General features: G+C 52.6%; 1 protein-coding gene and 2 long non-coding RNA genes across 4 annotated transcripts; 2 read left to right on the top strand and 1 right to left on the bottom strand.

The window, feature by feature from the left end:
* Nucleotides 1-4,485: 4,485 nt before the first annotated feature.
* LOC141567006 (uncharacterized) lies at nt 4,486-6,659 on the bottom strand. Of its 2 annotated transcripts, none has more exons than XR_012489405.1 (3): nt 6,540-6,659; nt 5,462-5,584; nt 4,486-5,346 (listed from the first exon to the last, which is right to left on the bottom strand). It is a non-coding gene; the product is annotated as an uncharacterized LOC141567006 (long non-coding RNA). The 2 variants fall into 2 exon arrangements; XR_012489404.1 differs by lacking the exon at nt 6,540-6,659 and adding an exon at nt 6,167-6,514 and having other exon boundaries at nt 5,210-5,346.
* Nucleotides 5,482-7,020, top strand: LOC109447341 (uncharacterized). The gene is made up of 3 exons (XR_002137349.2): nt 5,482-5,592; nt 5,719-5,817; nt 6,514-7,020. It is a non-coding gene; the product is annotated as an uncharacterized LOC109447341 (long non-coding RNA).
* A 4,065-nt stretch (nt 7,021-11,085) lies between these two features.
* Nucleotides 11,086-14,567, top strand: PPIA (peptidylprolyl isomerase A). The gene is made up of 5 exons (XM_074312101.1): nt 11,086-11,240; nt 13,191-13,221; nt 13,305-13,393; nt 13,610-13,782; nt 14,238-14,567. Exons 1-5 carry the CDS (start codon nt 11,172-11,174, stop codon nt 14,368-14,370), a joined length of 495 nt encoding a protein of 164 aa, XP_074168202.1. The 5' UTR covers nt 11,086-11,171; the 3' UTR covers nt 14,371-14,567.
* The last annotated feature ends 604 nt before the right edge of the window (nt 14,568-15,171 follow it).

The raw sequence follows: 15,171 nt of genomic DNA, 5'->3' as shown, positions 1-15,171 counted from the left end.
TGACCCAAGAAGAAATAGCGAATGAACCTCAGGAGTAAGGAGATGAAGTCAGTGACCAAACCTCAGCACAGAAAAGGCTAGGACTCGTGGCTCAGGTGAATTCCAACGAACACTGCGAGAATTCCAGTGACGCTTCTCACGCTTCCAGACACTGAAGGGGACATGTCCTGACTTCTGCTCTGGCAGTTCCTGGCGCTCACGGCCCCATTCCCCACCTGCTCCTGCTCTGGGCTCCCAACTCTGTCCTGTGACTCCCCCCCACTGCAGCCCTCCCCTCACCACCCGCCACACCTGGGTGGCTACTGAGACAGCACATCCTGCCTGCCACGGGGGCGAGGCAGGCTGGGCCTGTGACTCAGGTGGTCAGTGAGAGGAGGTGGTCAGGGCAGTCATTGGAGAGAGAAGTCTCGGGACAGGATCAAGGACTGGTTGACTGGCCCGGGATGCCTTTTTTTCCTTTTTTCAGTTTGCCTTTTATGTTGGGATTTCTTGGCCACTTGCCTGATCTATTGTGGTTTTTTTTAAGTCAGTGTCCAGTGAAATGCACAGATGTTAAGTTCAATGACTTCTCTGAGGTCATCCACCTTCGTCCCAACGAAGACACATTTCCATCACTCCTCCCCCCGCAGCCATCACGTTCCGGCCTCTGTCACTAGAGCCTAAGTTCCCGTCTTTGGACCTGTCCTTGGACCTGATGTAGTAGAATCATAGGTCTGCACCCCTTGGCTAACTGACCCTACTTAAAGGTCATGTTTTTATTGTCATTTAATTGTAAGCTGTCCGTGTATGTTCTCAGTTATGTCTGGGGTGGGGCAGAGGGGTGGGGTTAGTTGACAACCTCCCAGCTTCCAACACCCGACTCTTCTGGCTGGGGGGGACTCTGCTGAACCCCTTTGCAATGCTGTGTCAGCCACAACTCAGGCTGCAGGTGACAACAGCCCACTCAGAACCAACTTGGAAAGGAAGGGCCAGTGGGCCCTTGGGGACAGCTGGACCCAGCAGGCACTTCCAGCATGACCCTCCGTGTCTCTCAGAGCTTCATCTTCCAGACCAGCTTCTTCTGTAGGACGGAGACCTGAGTCCCCTCGTTCTCACTGACCCAGCACAGAAAGGCACTGACCATCCACTCGCTTTCTGAGCCCATCCTGGGGATGTAACTCGAAGTCACACAGGACCCTCATGCAGAAAGGTCTGCGTTGGGGGAACGCCCGGTGAAATTCTTTGTGAGTTTTGAATAAATCTTTGCATTTTTGTTCTGCCCTGGACTGTAGCCACTCCTGGCAGAATGAGATAAGGGGTCTAGGAGAGACCAGCCACTGGGTGCTGAGACTTCAAATGTGGCACAGGGCTGCGAGGTGGTCTTAGGGTTTGCAAACCCAAACACAACTAGAAAATACCCAGAGTGCTCCCAAGAAGAAAGAAAAGCTTGGCGTTCTTACAATGAGAAGGACACTCGAGAAGACTCAGTCCTGCATTTGTAGTCTCTGGACTGTCCCGGAGGGGGATCCTCTGGCCGTCAGGTGGTCTGGATACATGTATGTTCTGTTTGTCGTCAGGCCTTACGGGCCATCCTGGAGGTCTGAGGCACATCCAGGCACTGCACAGGACCAGCAGTTCACACGGTTAGGTTCCCATGCGAGTTGGAGCCAGAGCAGAACCGTTTCCTCAGGCCCCGCCTTCTTGATTTTAGGATTTAACGGCCTGAGTATGGTGACTCGTGTTATTCCTTCACTCCACTCCTCACTACCTGTCACTGTTCTTCTTAACACTTACGTTGACCCAAGTTTGCTGGGTGCCCTGGTGCCGGGCTGCGTCCTTTGGACACAGCCCATTCGGGTTTGATCTCTGCTTTCTGGCGCAAGTCTCCAGGCTGACCTTGCTTTTTCCCTGCCTCAGACTTGGGGCCAGCATTTTCCCAGGGATCTTGGTTTCCTTTCACAGGGAAACTACATACTTATTTATAAAGGTTTAAAGAAAAAAAAAAAAACTCAGGAGAGAGACTGCTCAGCAGTGAGGACCTGAGCGGGTCACGGGGCTTCCAGACCAGGGCCTGCTCCCAAAAGCACATCAAGAAGATAGCAGGCAGACTAGATGTTCGTGATACAACGAGGCAATAAGGTTGTACACACGATTTATACTTTAAGAAGAAATAAGGGGAAGCATGGAGAAGGACAGGACCTGGAAAAGCCATCCATATACAGCAAAGCTGGGCTGGCAGGCCATGCTGCCGGGCTCCTGGCAGTTCTGCGGGCACACTGCTATGTCAGCAGAGAGAAAAGCCAGTGGTGTGACTTCAGGTCCCATCTGTTTGTGCTGCGTGCAGCCCGGGGTTGTCTGGCGCCAGTGTCCTGGTCCGCCCTCCCTCTGGGAGCTCAGTGCACAGACTGAGGCCCCCATCTGCGTCAGCCCCTCTGGGACTCCCAGAGGAGCCCTCGAAATACGGCCACAGTGTCACAGGGTCTTGTCACATTTGCAAAGGAAGCTTGACCACATCAGCTAGGATCACTTCCTCTTTCCACTCTGACTTGCCCATCATCTCATACTGAGCAGCCTGGATTGCCATGCATTTGTGGGATCCAGCCCAGGGGAAACTGAGTCAGGGATCCATTCAGTTCGGGTGTTGTGTATCTGTGTACATGGCTCAGACACCTGGACGTGCCGTGCTAGTCTAGGAGTACGGTCAAAGGGCAAGTCCTCATAACAATGTGCCCTCGGGCCTGCACCACAAGCTTCCACAGTGGGGAACAAATTCTTGGCACCAGAGACCATCCTCAGAAGCCACAATTGTCATCAGAAGTGCAGAATTTTCCATAGAGGACTCAGTTCTCATTTCTATCTTGTTAGAAACACACGCTATGAAACAGTACATACAATCATGAATGCAGTATGTACTTATTTATTTAATGAGAATCTTGTGAAATAGAATTCATCAACATTCTTCTGTTCTTAGGACACAAATGGGGTAATCTGTGTGAAGTGGACATTATACATCCCTATTACAAATACTGAAAAAAATTTCCATCAGCCAGGCTAAAAAAAAAGACACAATTTTCTTGCCATTCTTCCATGGAAAGTAACATTATAAAATCTTAATCAGACGAAGAAGCAATCAAAGAGTATTCACCTCCAAACTGCAGAAAATTGATACTGTAGGTTTGAAAAAGAACCTAGCAGAACTTCAAGACTTGAAAACTATGTAGCTGAAAGTCAGATCAATGGACATGTCTGACAGCAGGGTTCTCTGTCTTCATTTAAAATGTGTATGCATCTAAGAACATAACCTCAAAATACGCAGAACGAAGTGGACGGATCTAAGAAGAGAAATAAACAATCTGACTGTTAAGGCCTGTTCCCTGTGTCTGGGGCTCCCAGGGATTGCTGCTTTGTCACCAAAGGCAGTGGCAGGGTGGGCCCCGATGCATGACCCACGGTGCAGCCTCCCAGGAGCCCGCACTCAGAGGGCCCGAGCATGGCTGAATGCTCAGCTATCCGTGCCTTGAAATGCTTGACAGTTTTTGAACAGGGGCCCCACATTTTATTTTGCTCTGGGCCCTGTGCATGACACAGCTGTCCCTGAATGACCTTAGTGTCCCCTTCCTTGTGCTGTCCACCAGCCTCAGGGGAAGAGGCCAAGATGGTCACCACAGGGAAAATTTTGCCAAAATCATGCCAGCAGCTTAGGGAACTGGGCTTTGTGGGAAATGCTGACATTCCTTCGGTGGGAGGACCCACGCCCACCACACAGCTGAGTGTGTGAGCCGGACGTGAGATCCAGCCAATGGACGCCACCTGGACACGCTTAAAAAAAAAATCAAGACACCATCAACAGAGTGAAAAGCACCCCCCAGAATGGGAGAACATGTTCGCAAATCTCATATCTGACAAAGGACTAATATCCAGAATATGTAAAGAATTCCTAAAACTCAACAACAAAAACCTAAACAACCCAATTTTGAAAACGGGTAAAAGACTTGAACAAATGGCCAACAAGCCATGCGAAAGTGCTCAGCGTCACGAATCACCAGGGAAACGCTAGTCCAAACCCTGGTGAGAGACCACCACACACTCACCGGGACAGACAGCAGGTGCCAGCGACATGCACAGGTGGTGGGGACCCCATAAGATGGTGCAGCCGCCGTGGGAGAAGCATCGCGGCTCCTCAAAAAGCTAACACAGTATTACTGTTTCCCCCAGTGCTTCCTCTTCTGGCTACAAATGCGAAAGGATTGAAAGCAGGGCCTGGGACAGCTATTTGCACACCTGTGTTCACAGCAGCAGGATGCTTCACAGTCGCCAAGAGGCGGACGCAGCCCGTGTCCATGGATGGATGGATGAACAAAAAGTTGTGCACACACATGGAATATCATTTCGCCATAAAAAGGAATAAAATTCTGCCACGGACTACAATGTGGATGGACCTTGAGGACAGTGTGCTGAGTGAAATGAGCCAGACACAAAAGGACAAGCACTGCGTGAGTCCATTTACCTTGTTTTATTGGGCTTTACTTTATTGTGTGTTTTACAAATTGAAGGTTTGTGGCAACCCTATGTCCAGCATGCCTACAGGCATCATTTTTCTAACAGCATGTGCCCACTTCGTGTGTCTGTGTCACATGTTGGTAATCCTCACAATATTTCCAACTTCTTCATTATTACGACCTTTGTCATGGTGATCTGTGATCAGTGATCTCTGATGTTACTATTGTAGCTGGGTTTTTTTTTTGGGGGGGGCGCCATGAACCATGCCCATGTAAGATGGTGAATATAATCGATAGGGGTTGTGTGTGTCCTGACGGCTCCACTGACCAACCTCTGTCCCTCCCTTGGCCCCCAGTCCCTGAGACACTACAATGTTGAAATCAGGCCCCTTCATAACCTGACATTGGCCTCTAGGTGTTCAAGTGAAAGGAAGAGTCATAGGTCTCTCACTTTACATCAAAACCTAGAAACAAGGAAGCTGAGTGAGGAAGTGTAGGGACAGAGTCCCAGAGAGCAGTTTCCAGGCTCTCAGCCTCATGTGGAAAGGTGCTGGCTCGGGTAGTAGATGGCCATCAGCTGTGGCTAGTTGGCTGTCAGCTGTAACCAGGTAGCCCTTAGCCGCTGATATAACTGCTGTGGCTGAGCTGGCAAGCGCGGATTGCAGTTAGCAAGTGGGGTCGGTTGGCAGAGAAGTGGACGGCGGGTTGAGGATCGTGTGGCTCCTGCTTCCTGTGTCTCCAACCCAGCAGCCAGCGGGAATATAGTGGTATGACTCCCCTATCCATGGCTCCGTGGGTGTTCCTTTTTGGCCTCACCATGTCCTGTGTTCTTGTGTAGGGAGCGGGACTAGAGACCCCACATGACACCCTGCATGACAGGAAGGATGTTGAAAGCCAAGACAGGCTGAAATTGAGGCCTCTTGCACCGAACAGTTGCTGGGAAACCAGGAGAGCCACGTGGCTCACGTTATTACAATACTCACTTTATCACAGTGGTCTGGAGCCGAGCCCGCGATGCAGCGAGGTGTTCCTGTGTGAGGGGGCCCCAGAGCGGTCAGTCATAGAGACAGAAAGTGGATGATGCCGGGGCCGGACAGAGCTTCAGTCTGGGAAGGTGAGAAAGTTCTGTGGGTGGACAGAGAAGATGGCTGCACAGCAGCGTGAATGTGCCGATGACGTGGAACTGGGCACGCCACGGTTCCAGTTATGTATATGTTACCACAATTTTTAAAACTTTCAGGGCAAGGCGCCGTGGTGAGGAGCCTAGGACCCAGAGCCAGGTAGAAGGAGCGCCAACCCTGCGGCACCTGTGTGACCCGAAGGACGTTACTTAACCTCGGTGAGCTCCTTTCCTCTGTGGAAAATGAGGATAGGAGTTATCTACGGTGCTTCCCCAAAAATAAGCCTTAGCATGATTTTTCAGGATGACATCCCCTGAATATAAGCCCTATTGTGTCTTTTGGAGCAAACCTTAATATAAGACCGCGTCTTATTTTAGGGAAAACAGGTACTTCAAAGCACTGCTGTGAGAGTTAAATAATGACCTTGACCATAGTATCCAGTACTTTGTAGAATTCTGAGTTAGCTTCGGCCCCATCCCTTTTAGGGGTACCGTGCCCCTCCCCGTGTTAGGGAAATTTCCCACCATATGAGACAGGGAAGCAAAGCGTGAAAGCACCAGACCTCACCTTTCCCAGCTGCGCAGAGGCCCCCCGCCGCCTTCACACCCCACATTCCCCGAGGCAGGGGCCGCGGCTGCAGCAGGGCTTGGGAAGCCGGTAGCTTCCAGCCCCACCATCCCTTTCCTGCTGGGTTGCCCGCAGCTGGTGTATCAGCTGTGGCGTCCCCGCCCGAAGCGTCAGGGTCCCGCCTCCTCACCGACAGGACCGGCACGTGGGCCAGGGGTTTACCCGCCCGGATCCCTGCGCCCACGGTGGGGGCCGCGGGCGGGGCTCCGGGAAGCGCTGAGAACCCGCCACTGAGCCGGCGTCTCACTGCGCCTTCCGCCCTTCCTGCTTCTCGCCCCCTCCCCTAGTCTTTCCGAAGCCAGAGGAACCTGACCGTGAACTTGGGGGAAGCGAGGGGAGGGCAGGTGGCGGCCCCATCAGGAACCACCGCGAAGTGACCAGCCTGAGGACGGAAAGATCAAAGGCCCCGGGGCCCCTGTTGTGGCGATCTGGGCTCTTCTACGGCTTTTACGTAGAAAGACTAAGTCAGGGGTTATTTTGTTATATTTTAACGGCGGACGTGTCGTGTGTCAGAGCTACGTAGTTCTTTAGATTGCATGTCATATTAGTCTCTAGGAGGATAGCTGACTTGAATTCTTTTAATACATCTTAACATTTAAACTGCATTCATAAATATAATACACTTGGTTTCTTTTAAAGTACTTAATTGTCCAATTTAAAAAGAAAACTTTAAATTTTAAAATGTCATTAAATAATTATTAAATAATTCTGATAAACTCTTAAATATGTCGAATGTAAAGTTCTCTTAAATGTTAAAATTCAATACATAAACTTTGTAATATTTCAATTTGGAACCACCAGTCTATATCAATTTTTTTTTTTAAGATTTTATTGGGGAAGGGGAACAGGACTTTATTGGGGGACAGTGTGTACTTCCAGGCCTTTTTTTTTTTTTTTCCCCAAGTCAAGTTGTTGTCCTTTCAATCTTAGTTGTGGAGGGTGCCATTCAACTTCAAGTTGTCCTTTCAGTCTTAGTTGTGGAGGGGTGCAGCTCAGCTCCAGGTCCAGTTGCCGTTGCTAGTTGCAGGGGGCACAGCCCACCATCCCTTGTGGGAGTTGAACCGGCAGCCTTGTGGTTGAGAGGATGTGCTCCAACCAACTGAGCCATCCGGGAGCTCAGTGGCAGCTCAGCTCAAGGTGCCGTGTTCAACCTTTAGTTGCAGGGGGCGCAGCCCACCATCCCTTGCGGGAGTCAAACTGGCAACCTTGTGGTTGAGAGCCCACTGGCCCATGTGGGAATCGAACCGGCAGCCTTCGGAGTTAGGAGCACGGAGCTCTAACTACCTGAGCCACCGGGCCGGCCCTCTATCAATTTTTAACTCCACAATTGTAAGAGTAGTTAGTGGACAGGCCGGGGCATTACTAAGAATGGTGCGGGTTCTTTTGCAGTGAGGGAAGTGTTCTAAATCAGACTGTGGTGATATTTGCACAGTTCTGAGTTTACTAAAAATCACTGAACATATACTTAAAACAAGTGAATTTCATGATATGGAAACGATATCTCAATAAAGCTGTGAAAACAGAAAATGCATACAGAAGTCAGAAAGAGAAAAAGGCTACCGTATAGTTAACGTAACCGGGGTCCGTGATGCCAACCGGCCTGGCTCAGACCTGCGGGCAGCACAGGCTGGGTCTGCAGTGGCCTCGCCGCAGAGCCCTACTGGGTGCTGGATGTTCGTGTATAAACCAACTCCCTCTGAGCCACTGCTGGGAAGGTTCCTCTATGTGCTGCCCAGCACTCTGAGCCCTGCGCCAGGTGACTGCAGCTCAGTGGGGGTCAGATGCTAACAGCCATAAGTCAGCGGTCCCTGGGAGCTTCCGGTGTGAGCGCAGAAGTCTGACTGCCGAGGAGAAAAGAAGTGCAGGCAGGCAGTGCAGTCTGTCTTGAAAGTGAGTGAAGAGTGAGGAGAAGGGTGGCAATAGGGCATGCTTCAGGGACTGGTGCCTGGGAAGGATCCCAAGGCGTGAGGAGCAGAATGAAGAGCCGCTGAAATGAGCGGCAGGAGCAATGAGGCCAGGCCACCTGCTGGGCTGGAGAGGTGGGGCCAGGAAGTGAGGGTGCAGGCAGGTGTCAGCAGACACAGACGGGAGGACTTGTTCCTGGGCCCACTGACTGTCCAGAGGCCGGTGCCTGCTGACCGGCACGCCACAGGATCTGGGCAGTGTGTGTGAATTACAGCCTCTCCAGGGGAGACACATGCCAGCCTGGGTTTTGCTTGGCCCTTTCATCACCCACTAGTGGGGTTACTAACCTGATTTATGCATGCAGTCACACACTTTTACCGAGTTTTGATGCTGCAGGCTCATGACTCTGGGAAAGCTAAGGCACGCTTTCCACCAGGACCACAGGGGTGGGCTTTGTTGGTGGAGAAGTGGGGGGAGCACCGCACAGACAAAGGATGAGTCCTGGAAACACAGTGTGGGGGGGGGGGCGGTGAGGAGAAACCCAGTGTGGCAGAAGTGAGACTGGGGAGCAAGCCACTGCTTACATTCTGGGGCCCAGCAGCCCTCGGAGGAGGCTGTAGAGCATGGGCGTTACAAAATCAGATGGCTTTGAGGATGCTCATTCTGGAATTACCAGGAAAATCAGGGACTCAGGAACCAGTTAGGAGGCTGCTGCCTGAGAAAGACCAAGCATGAGCTGTAGTAGCAGGGACTGCAGATAGGAGGTCTGGGGAGGGAGAGGGAAAGGGAAAGAGGGAGGGGAGGAAGAGGAGGGAGGGGACAGGAGTGGCAGGGGAGGGGGGAGGATAGGAGGAGGGCAGGGGAGGTAGCTTGGTCTAGAAATCACCTGAGAATCTGAGCCATGGAATGGATGGGGTTTGCCATGCCAGGTGTGTAAGAAACAAAATAAGATCAATTGAGCAAGTGATACAGGAGAAATCTGAGAAACAGTTCAAGGGGAAAAGGTCAGAGTTGGAGAAATAGGGGAGAAAAGTCAAGGCCATCAAGGAAGCTGTGGAAACAGGAGATGGTGAAGGTGCCTGATGCAGGGAAGAAGGTGCCTGGAAAAAGCTCTGGGTTTGCAGAGTGTGACATCACTGGCAGTTCCAGCAGGGGCAGCTTCCACCCAGTTGAGAGCAGAAGCAAGATGGCAGAAGTACCAAGCTAGGCCCTCAAGAGACAAGTCACGCTCCTCCAAAGGAGTCCGTTTTTACAGTTTTGGATAACCTGATCCATCTTCCCGTTACATTCTCTCTTGCTCAGACACCTCTTGAGATGAGCGTTTGTGTATAACATGCAACATGAACGCAGTCTCGGGCCTCCCCCACCCAGACCAGGGCGCTCTTGAGTCCCCTTGGATTTGCTTTTGGTCTGAATCATCCAAATAAGGCAGGACGGCCTCGCATTCAGGAGGGCCTGTGCTGTCTGTGGCTTTTACTGTTAGGAAGTCCAGTTCAACAGCTAATGCTGCTACAATGTAGCTGCCCCCTGATAAACAAACATCTGCCTGCTGATTTTCCTGGGTGCGCACACTGCATCCTGTGGGGATGAGTGAGAAGGCCTAGGACTTCCTGCGACCACGTGGATGGTAAAGAGAAGGCAGGACTTAGAGAGGGAAGTCCTGAAGCTTGACGTCATTAGGCATCCCCACACTCATTCACTTAGGGGTCCTCACTGTTCTCAGGTTGGGGGGGCCGAGAGGATTGGGGGTGAAGTTTAGGCCTGAAGACCTTGGCTCATTTTTTTCTGCACCAGATAAGGGCAGGCAGCTTCCTCAAGGTCACAAAGCACCAGGTGACGTGGAATGAGAGAACAAAACCACCACCCAGCTTCCAGCTCTGGCACTCTGAAGCGGGGTGCTCTGAGCAAGCCACTGGACATCCAGGACCCTTACTTTCCACATCAGTAAGTGGGACAGTGGGGTGGGAACAAAACCAAACTTTAAATGTCACCATGAATGACTACATGCCAGATGCGGGACTCCATCTACAACAGGAAGGCTTATCTGCTTCTCACACCTGACCCTGATCTTGAAGGTGATGAGATTGAGTTTGATACTCTGTATGTACTATTCTGAATACGGCAAGTAATGGGCAAAGGAGGGTATGTTTTTCCCGTTTAAGGTTTTCTGAACAAAACACGACGGTCACATAAGTACATGTAATACTAGTGACGAAAGTATCATTAGTGTCCTTGCCTGGGGGACTTCAGATTGCAGCTTTGTCTTGTCTTTCACCCAGAAGTCAGAGCACAGCTCTGCCGCTGAAGGGGGGGAGCGTAGAGATTTTAAGATTGAAAAAGAGGGCAGAGTGTGCAGGTCTTTACAGGTAGGAGCCCGTCCGGCTCTTGTTGCAACGTCTTCCTCCTGGTGAAAATTCCAGCAGAGCGACAAGATATTTTCGGAAAGTAGGGCATTTGGGAAGCATTTCATAATCGCTCAGACAGGGGCGGCTGCGCCTCAGCTGCATTTGGAGAAGATGGTGATGCCGAAGGCCACCAGGCCTCCAAGAGGCGCGGCCAGCGCCGGCCCCCGCGCGACCTTGGCGGGCGGCGCGACCTTGAGGCCTGCGGTCGCCTCAGTTGCCCCCTCTGCGCAATGGGGACACGCCCTGGCCACAGGGCGGTCTCCGTGCCCCCCGCCCCGCTCGGGGTCCCACCGGTCCACCCGGGCCGTACCCGGCGCCCATCCCCCCTGTCGCATCCCGCCACCCCGAACCCCCACCCCGCGTCCAAACCCACGCCGCAGTGCCGCGACGGAGCCCGCGGGCGGGAACCTGCCTACGTCCGCCAGCGCGCACGCGCGCCTGTAGTCCCGCCCCCAGGCGTAGTCTCCGCCCATAGGCCAGCCGAACCATCACTTCGAGCGGCGCGCGGGCACGATTGGCCGGCGCAGAGGCGCGCGACCGGCCGTGGGCGGGGTCGGGCAGGCTATAAGAGGGGCGGGCGGCGGGGCTCGTGCTGCCTTCCAGACGCCGCCGCCCGGACTTACCCGCGCTCAGCCATGGGCAACCCCACCGTGTTCTTCGACATCGCTGTCGACGGCGAGCCCTTGGGCCGCGTCTCCTTTGAGGTCGGGCTGGCGGGTGGCGGCGCGCCGGTGGGCCGGGGCGGGCGTGCCCGGGCGGGCGGGCGGGCGGGGGGCTGCGGCGGCCGAGGGGCCCGGGCGGGCGCCCCGCTTGAGGAGCGCGGCGGCGCGGCGCCATTTCCTGACGAGGGGCCATTTTGGGAGGCCGGGGGCGGCGGGCAGACAAAGGCTGGCGGGGGAGGGGCGGCCGCGCCCTTCCGGCCGCGCACGTGCTCGGACCGCGAGCCGTTGGCCGCCGCGCGGACCACGGGCTGCGCAGGTTGGCAACGTCCCGAACGGACGGCGGGCGCCGCCCTGCGCGCTCGTGAGCCTCGTCTCGCTCCTCGCGGCGGCCGCAGCTGAGGGCCGCCTTTCCCGCGCGGGCCGACGGGGTGAGCACCGCCTCCCCCGGAGACCGCCGGCCGATGGGCTCGCGCGACGGCCCGCCGTGACTCCGCGTCCCCGGTGACAGGCGTGCGGCTGAGTAGACACGGGCCCTGGGCGCCCCTCCCCGCCTCCACCCCGAGCGGAAGCGTGCTGGCCGCGGCCCGCCTCCCGCCGTGGTGACGACGCCCGTGGGAGGCGCCCCCGCGCCGCTGGGCGAGGCCGGACTGGCAGCGGCGGCCTCTGCAGCCCAGGCTGCGTCCTCGGCCGGCGCGAGGGTGCGGGGAGCATTGACAGCGGGGTGGCGGGGCCGCTCGGGTGCTCGCAGAACGGCGAGTGCGGTCGGCCCCACGCTCCCCAAAGGGGCCGGACTGGAGGCGGCCGCCTGTTCTGAGCGTGTGTCCAAAGCCCGGCTGGTGAGCGGTCAGGACCTTGTCCCAGGACTAGGTTTCCCCCTCGTGCGGGTCACGAGGGCTGGAGGCTTCCCATCGCTGCGCTCTGTCCACGGCGCCCGGCTCGGAGCTGTGGGGTTGGGTACACAGGACACTGACCAATCGACCCCACCGTTATCCGCGGCTGCCTAAGCGTTGTCAAGGGCCCGCGTGGAAACTTGGCCTGAGCCTAATGCTTCGTAACTTGTTAGTGTCGTGTTAGCCGGGGCGCTAAGTGGAAACGAGACAGGAGCTCCTGCATGTCCTCTTGTGAGAATGGAGGTGGAAACTGCCAGTAAGGGCTTTAGGAAAGGTCTAAAGGGAAATGGTAGGGATTTAAATAAAGAGCACAAGGCGTTGAGAGAAGTCAGGACTTAAAAAGAGACCGTATGCTTTAGGTACAAGTCCTTAGAAGCTCAATTACTGTCTTCCTGATGGTAAGATCCAGGGATGTGCGAAGCTGATTCGTCACAGATCTCTGGGATTGTTAATAACATACTTAAGCTGTCTTTGTGAAAGGTCTTGTAAATGTTTTCTGTGCTGTTGAGACGTCTCTAGCCAAAATGTTCTGTACGTACGTGCAAGGAAAGGTTCCAAGCAGATGCACTAGAAACCAATCTTGATATTTTTTACTCCACTACTAGGTAAGGGACCTGGAAACCAAGAAGTGACTGCTCATCTAATCCATTAAAGCTATGTTAACAGATTGGAGGTAGTAGCATTTTCGTTACCAGTGACTAAATTTCAGCAATTTACCCCGATCATGTAGCAGGAGTGCTTGTTACTCCTGAAAATCTTGTCCTTTGGTTCCAGCTGCAGTTGGGGGAGGTGACGTACATTTGAGAAGTCATAGATCTGCTTAGAAGTAGGTGTGATATCACTTAAAAGTTCTAAGTCAGTTTTTAGAAGCTTCACACTATTTGAGTCTTAACGGGCTCTGGATTTTTGGCATGTCTTTGGGTCTCATGTTGCTTAACCCAACCTCCCAGGATATCTGGAGCAGTTCTTTGAGATTCAGAGTAATGACTGAAGAAGCGTTCTATTCTAGTGAGAATATGAATTTGATTCAGAAGCCCCTTAAAGACATGGGTACTTTGCAGTAAAATTTGTAAGCAGGTATTAACTCATTTTTGTCTTACAGCTGTTTGCAGACAAAGTTCCAAGGACAGCAGGTTAGTTCCTTTTAAGTTTAATAAAGGTAGTCCAGTTTTAATTGCGTTGTATACATAATATATACTTTTTATTTTTTTACTAGAAAACTTTCGTGCCCTGAGCACTGGGGAGAAAGGATTTGGTTATAAAGGTTCCTGCTTTCACAGAATTATTCCAGGATTTATGTGCCAGGTACGAAATTGACTGATTGTCATTTGGGTTGTGGCCTTAATTTGGGATTGGGCCAGTACCATTCAGGATGTGTACATATGAGCTGTTAATTGTACCATTTTGGTTCCACTTAAACCTAGTCAGTTTAAACTTGACTTTGAAGTATGAACCTTGCAGACTTGGCGTATTTTCTGAATGTGTTGCCAACGGTGACAGGTTCCTCTTTCCCATTCACAGGGTGGTGACTTCACACGCCATAACGGCACAGGTGGCAAGTCCATCTATGGGGAGAAGTTTGATGATGAGAATTTCATCCTGAAGCATACAGGTCCTGGCATCCTGTCCATGGCAAATGCTGGACCCAACACAAACGGTTCCCAGTTTTTCATCTGCACTGCCAAGACTGAGTGGTAAGGGCAGAGCCCAGCAAAGGCAACCAGGGGACACAGTGCTCCCACCTTTCCGTGCTGTTTCCATCTTGAAGGTGGTAGAAGGCACACATTCCTACACGTTCAGATGGTTTGCGGTAGAAGATGGGTGGTAATGGAGAAATGGCCCTTGGCTGGCTAGCTCCATATTAAGGGTGATACTTTCATCTCAGATGTGATTGACCCTTTTAGGGGTCTGTTCTAAATTTAGTGATTCTTAACCACTCTTGGAGAATCTGAGCCATTTGTGGTGTTGCCTTTTCTGTTAGGTGGAAGGATAAAGTAGTATTTCCAGTGTTTTACTATTCAGCAGGAACTATTGTTGGAGGCTGGATAAGCCACTGTTCTGAGCGTGGGGCACTGTTCTCATCTAAGTGCAAATGCAGCCGCCCCTTTGCCTCTGGCTCCTGCTGGTAGAGCTTGTTCTTCCGTTCCAGGTTGGATGGCAAGCATGTGGTCTTTGGCAAGGTGAAAGATGGCATGAAGATTGTGGAAGCCATGGAGCGCTTTGGGTCCAGGAATGGCAAGACGAGCAAGAAGATCACCATTGCTGACTGTGGACAACTCTGATGCATTTGACTGGTTTTCTCTTAACCAGACCATTCCTTCTGTAGTCAGGAGAGCATCCCTGTCCCATCTGCTCGGAACACCCCATAATCTTTGTGCTCTCGCTGCAGTTCGTTGGGTTTCGTATTTTCCTTGCCCCCTCCAAGTCTAGCTGGGTTGCAGAGTTAAGTTTATGATTATGAAATAAAAGCTAAACAACAGTTGTCTGCCCTTGTTTGGGTTGGGGTGGTGTAGGTACCTCTAAGACAATACTAGCTATGTTTGCTTAATTCCAGAGTTACTTGGTTTTTTGCTTTCCTGACAGGAGAATTAAATATTGCTGTGTCCCCAAGGTAAGCTGTGAGTGGGACACTAAAGGTGTGGGCAGGGGCAGAAACAAACAAGGAGCTGGAACTTAAGGACTGACCCGTTTGGATCAAGGACTGAAGTTCCCACATGGCATCTTCAGAGGTAGCTATCAAAATTACTGCTGTCAAATTGAAAACCAGCTTGTTGGAACATACTCGGTGCATACAGTGAGGGAAATCCGTCAGGCTGTAGGCTCGGGGAGGGTCCTGGGGCTACTGTGCTGTTGAGAAGGTAATGACCAGTTAAAGGTTTATAATAAAGCTTAATATGTGCAATTGACAATTGAATCTTGGTGAGAGGCCAGGTAGGGACCTGGTGCTGTGGAGTGAGGGCATCTGGCTCTGTCTTAGTACCCTTGAAACCCCAGGCCCCCTGGTGACCAATCTGCCTGTGGGTTAGGGCCCCTCCCCGTGGTCTGAGCTGTGGAGACCCACTGCTCATGGTGATTTTCGAGGT

The sequence above is a fragment of the Rhinolophus sinicus genome, linkage group LG09 (assembly GCF_036562045.2).
Source record: "Rhinolophus sinicus isolate RSC01 linkage group LG09, ASM3656204v1, whole genome shotgun sequence".
Taxonomy (NCBI): domain Eukaryota; kingdom Metazoa; phylum Chordata; class Mammalia; order Chiroptera; family Rhinolophidae; genus Rhinolophus; species Rhinolophus sinicus.
Note: the sequence above shows the minus strand (reverse complement) of the source record. Positions and strands in the feature narration are given on the sequence as shown.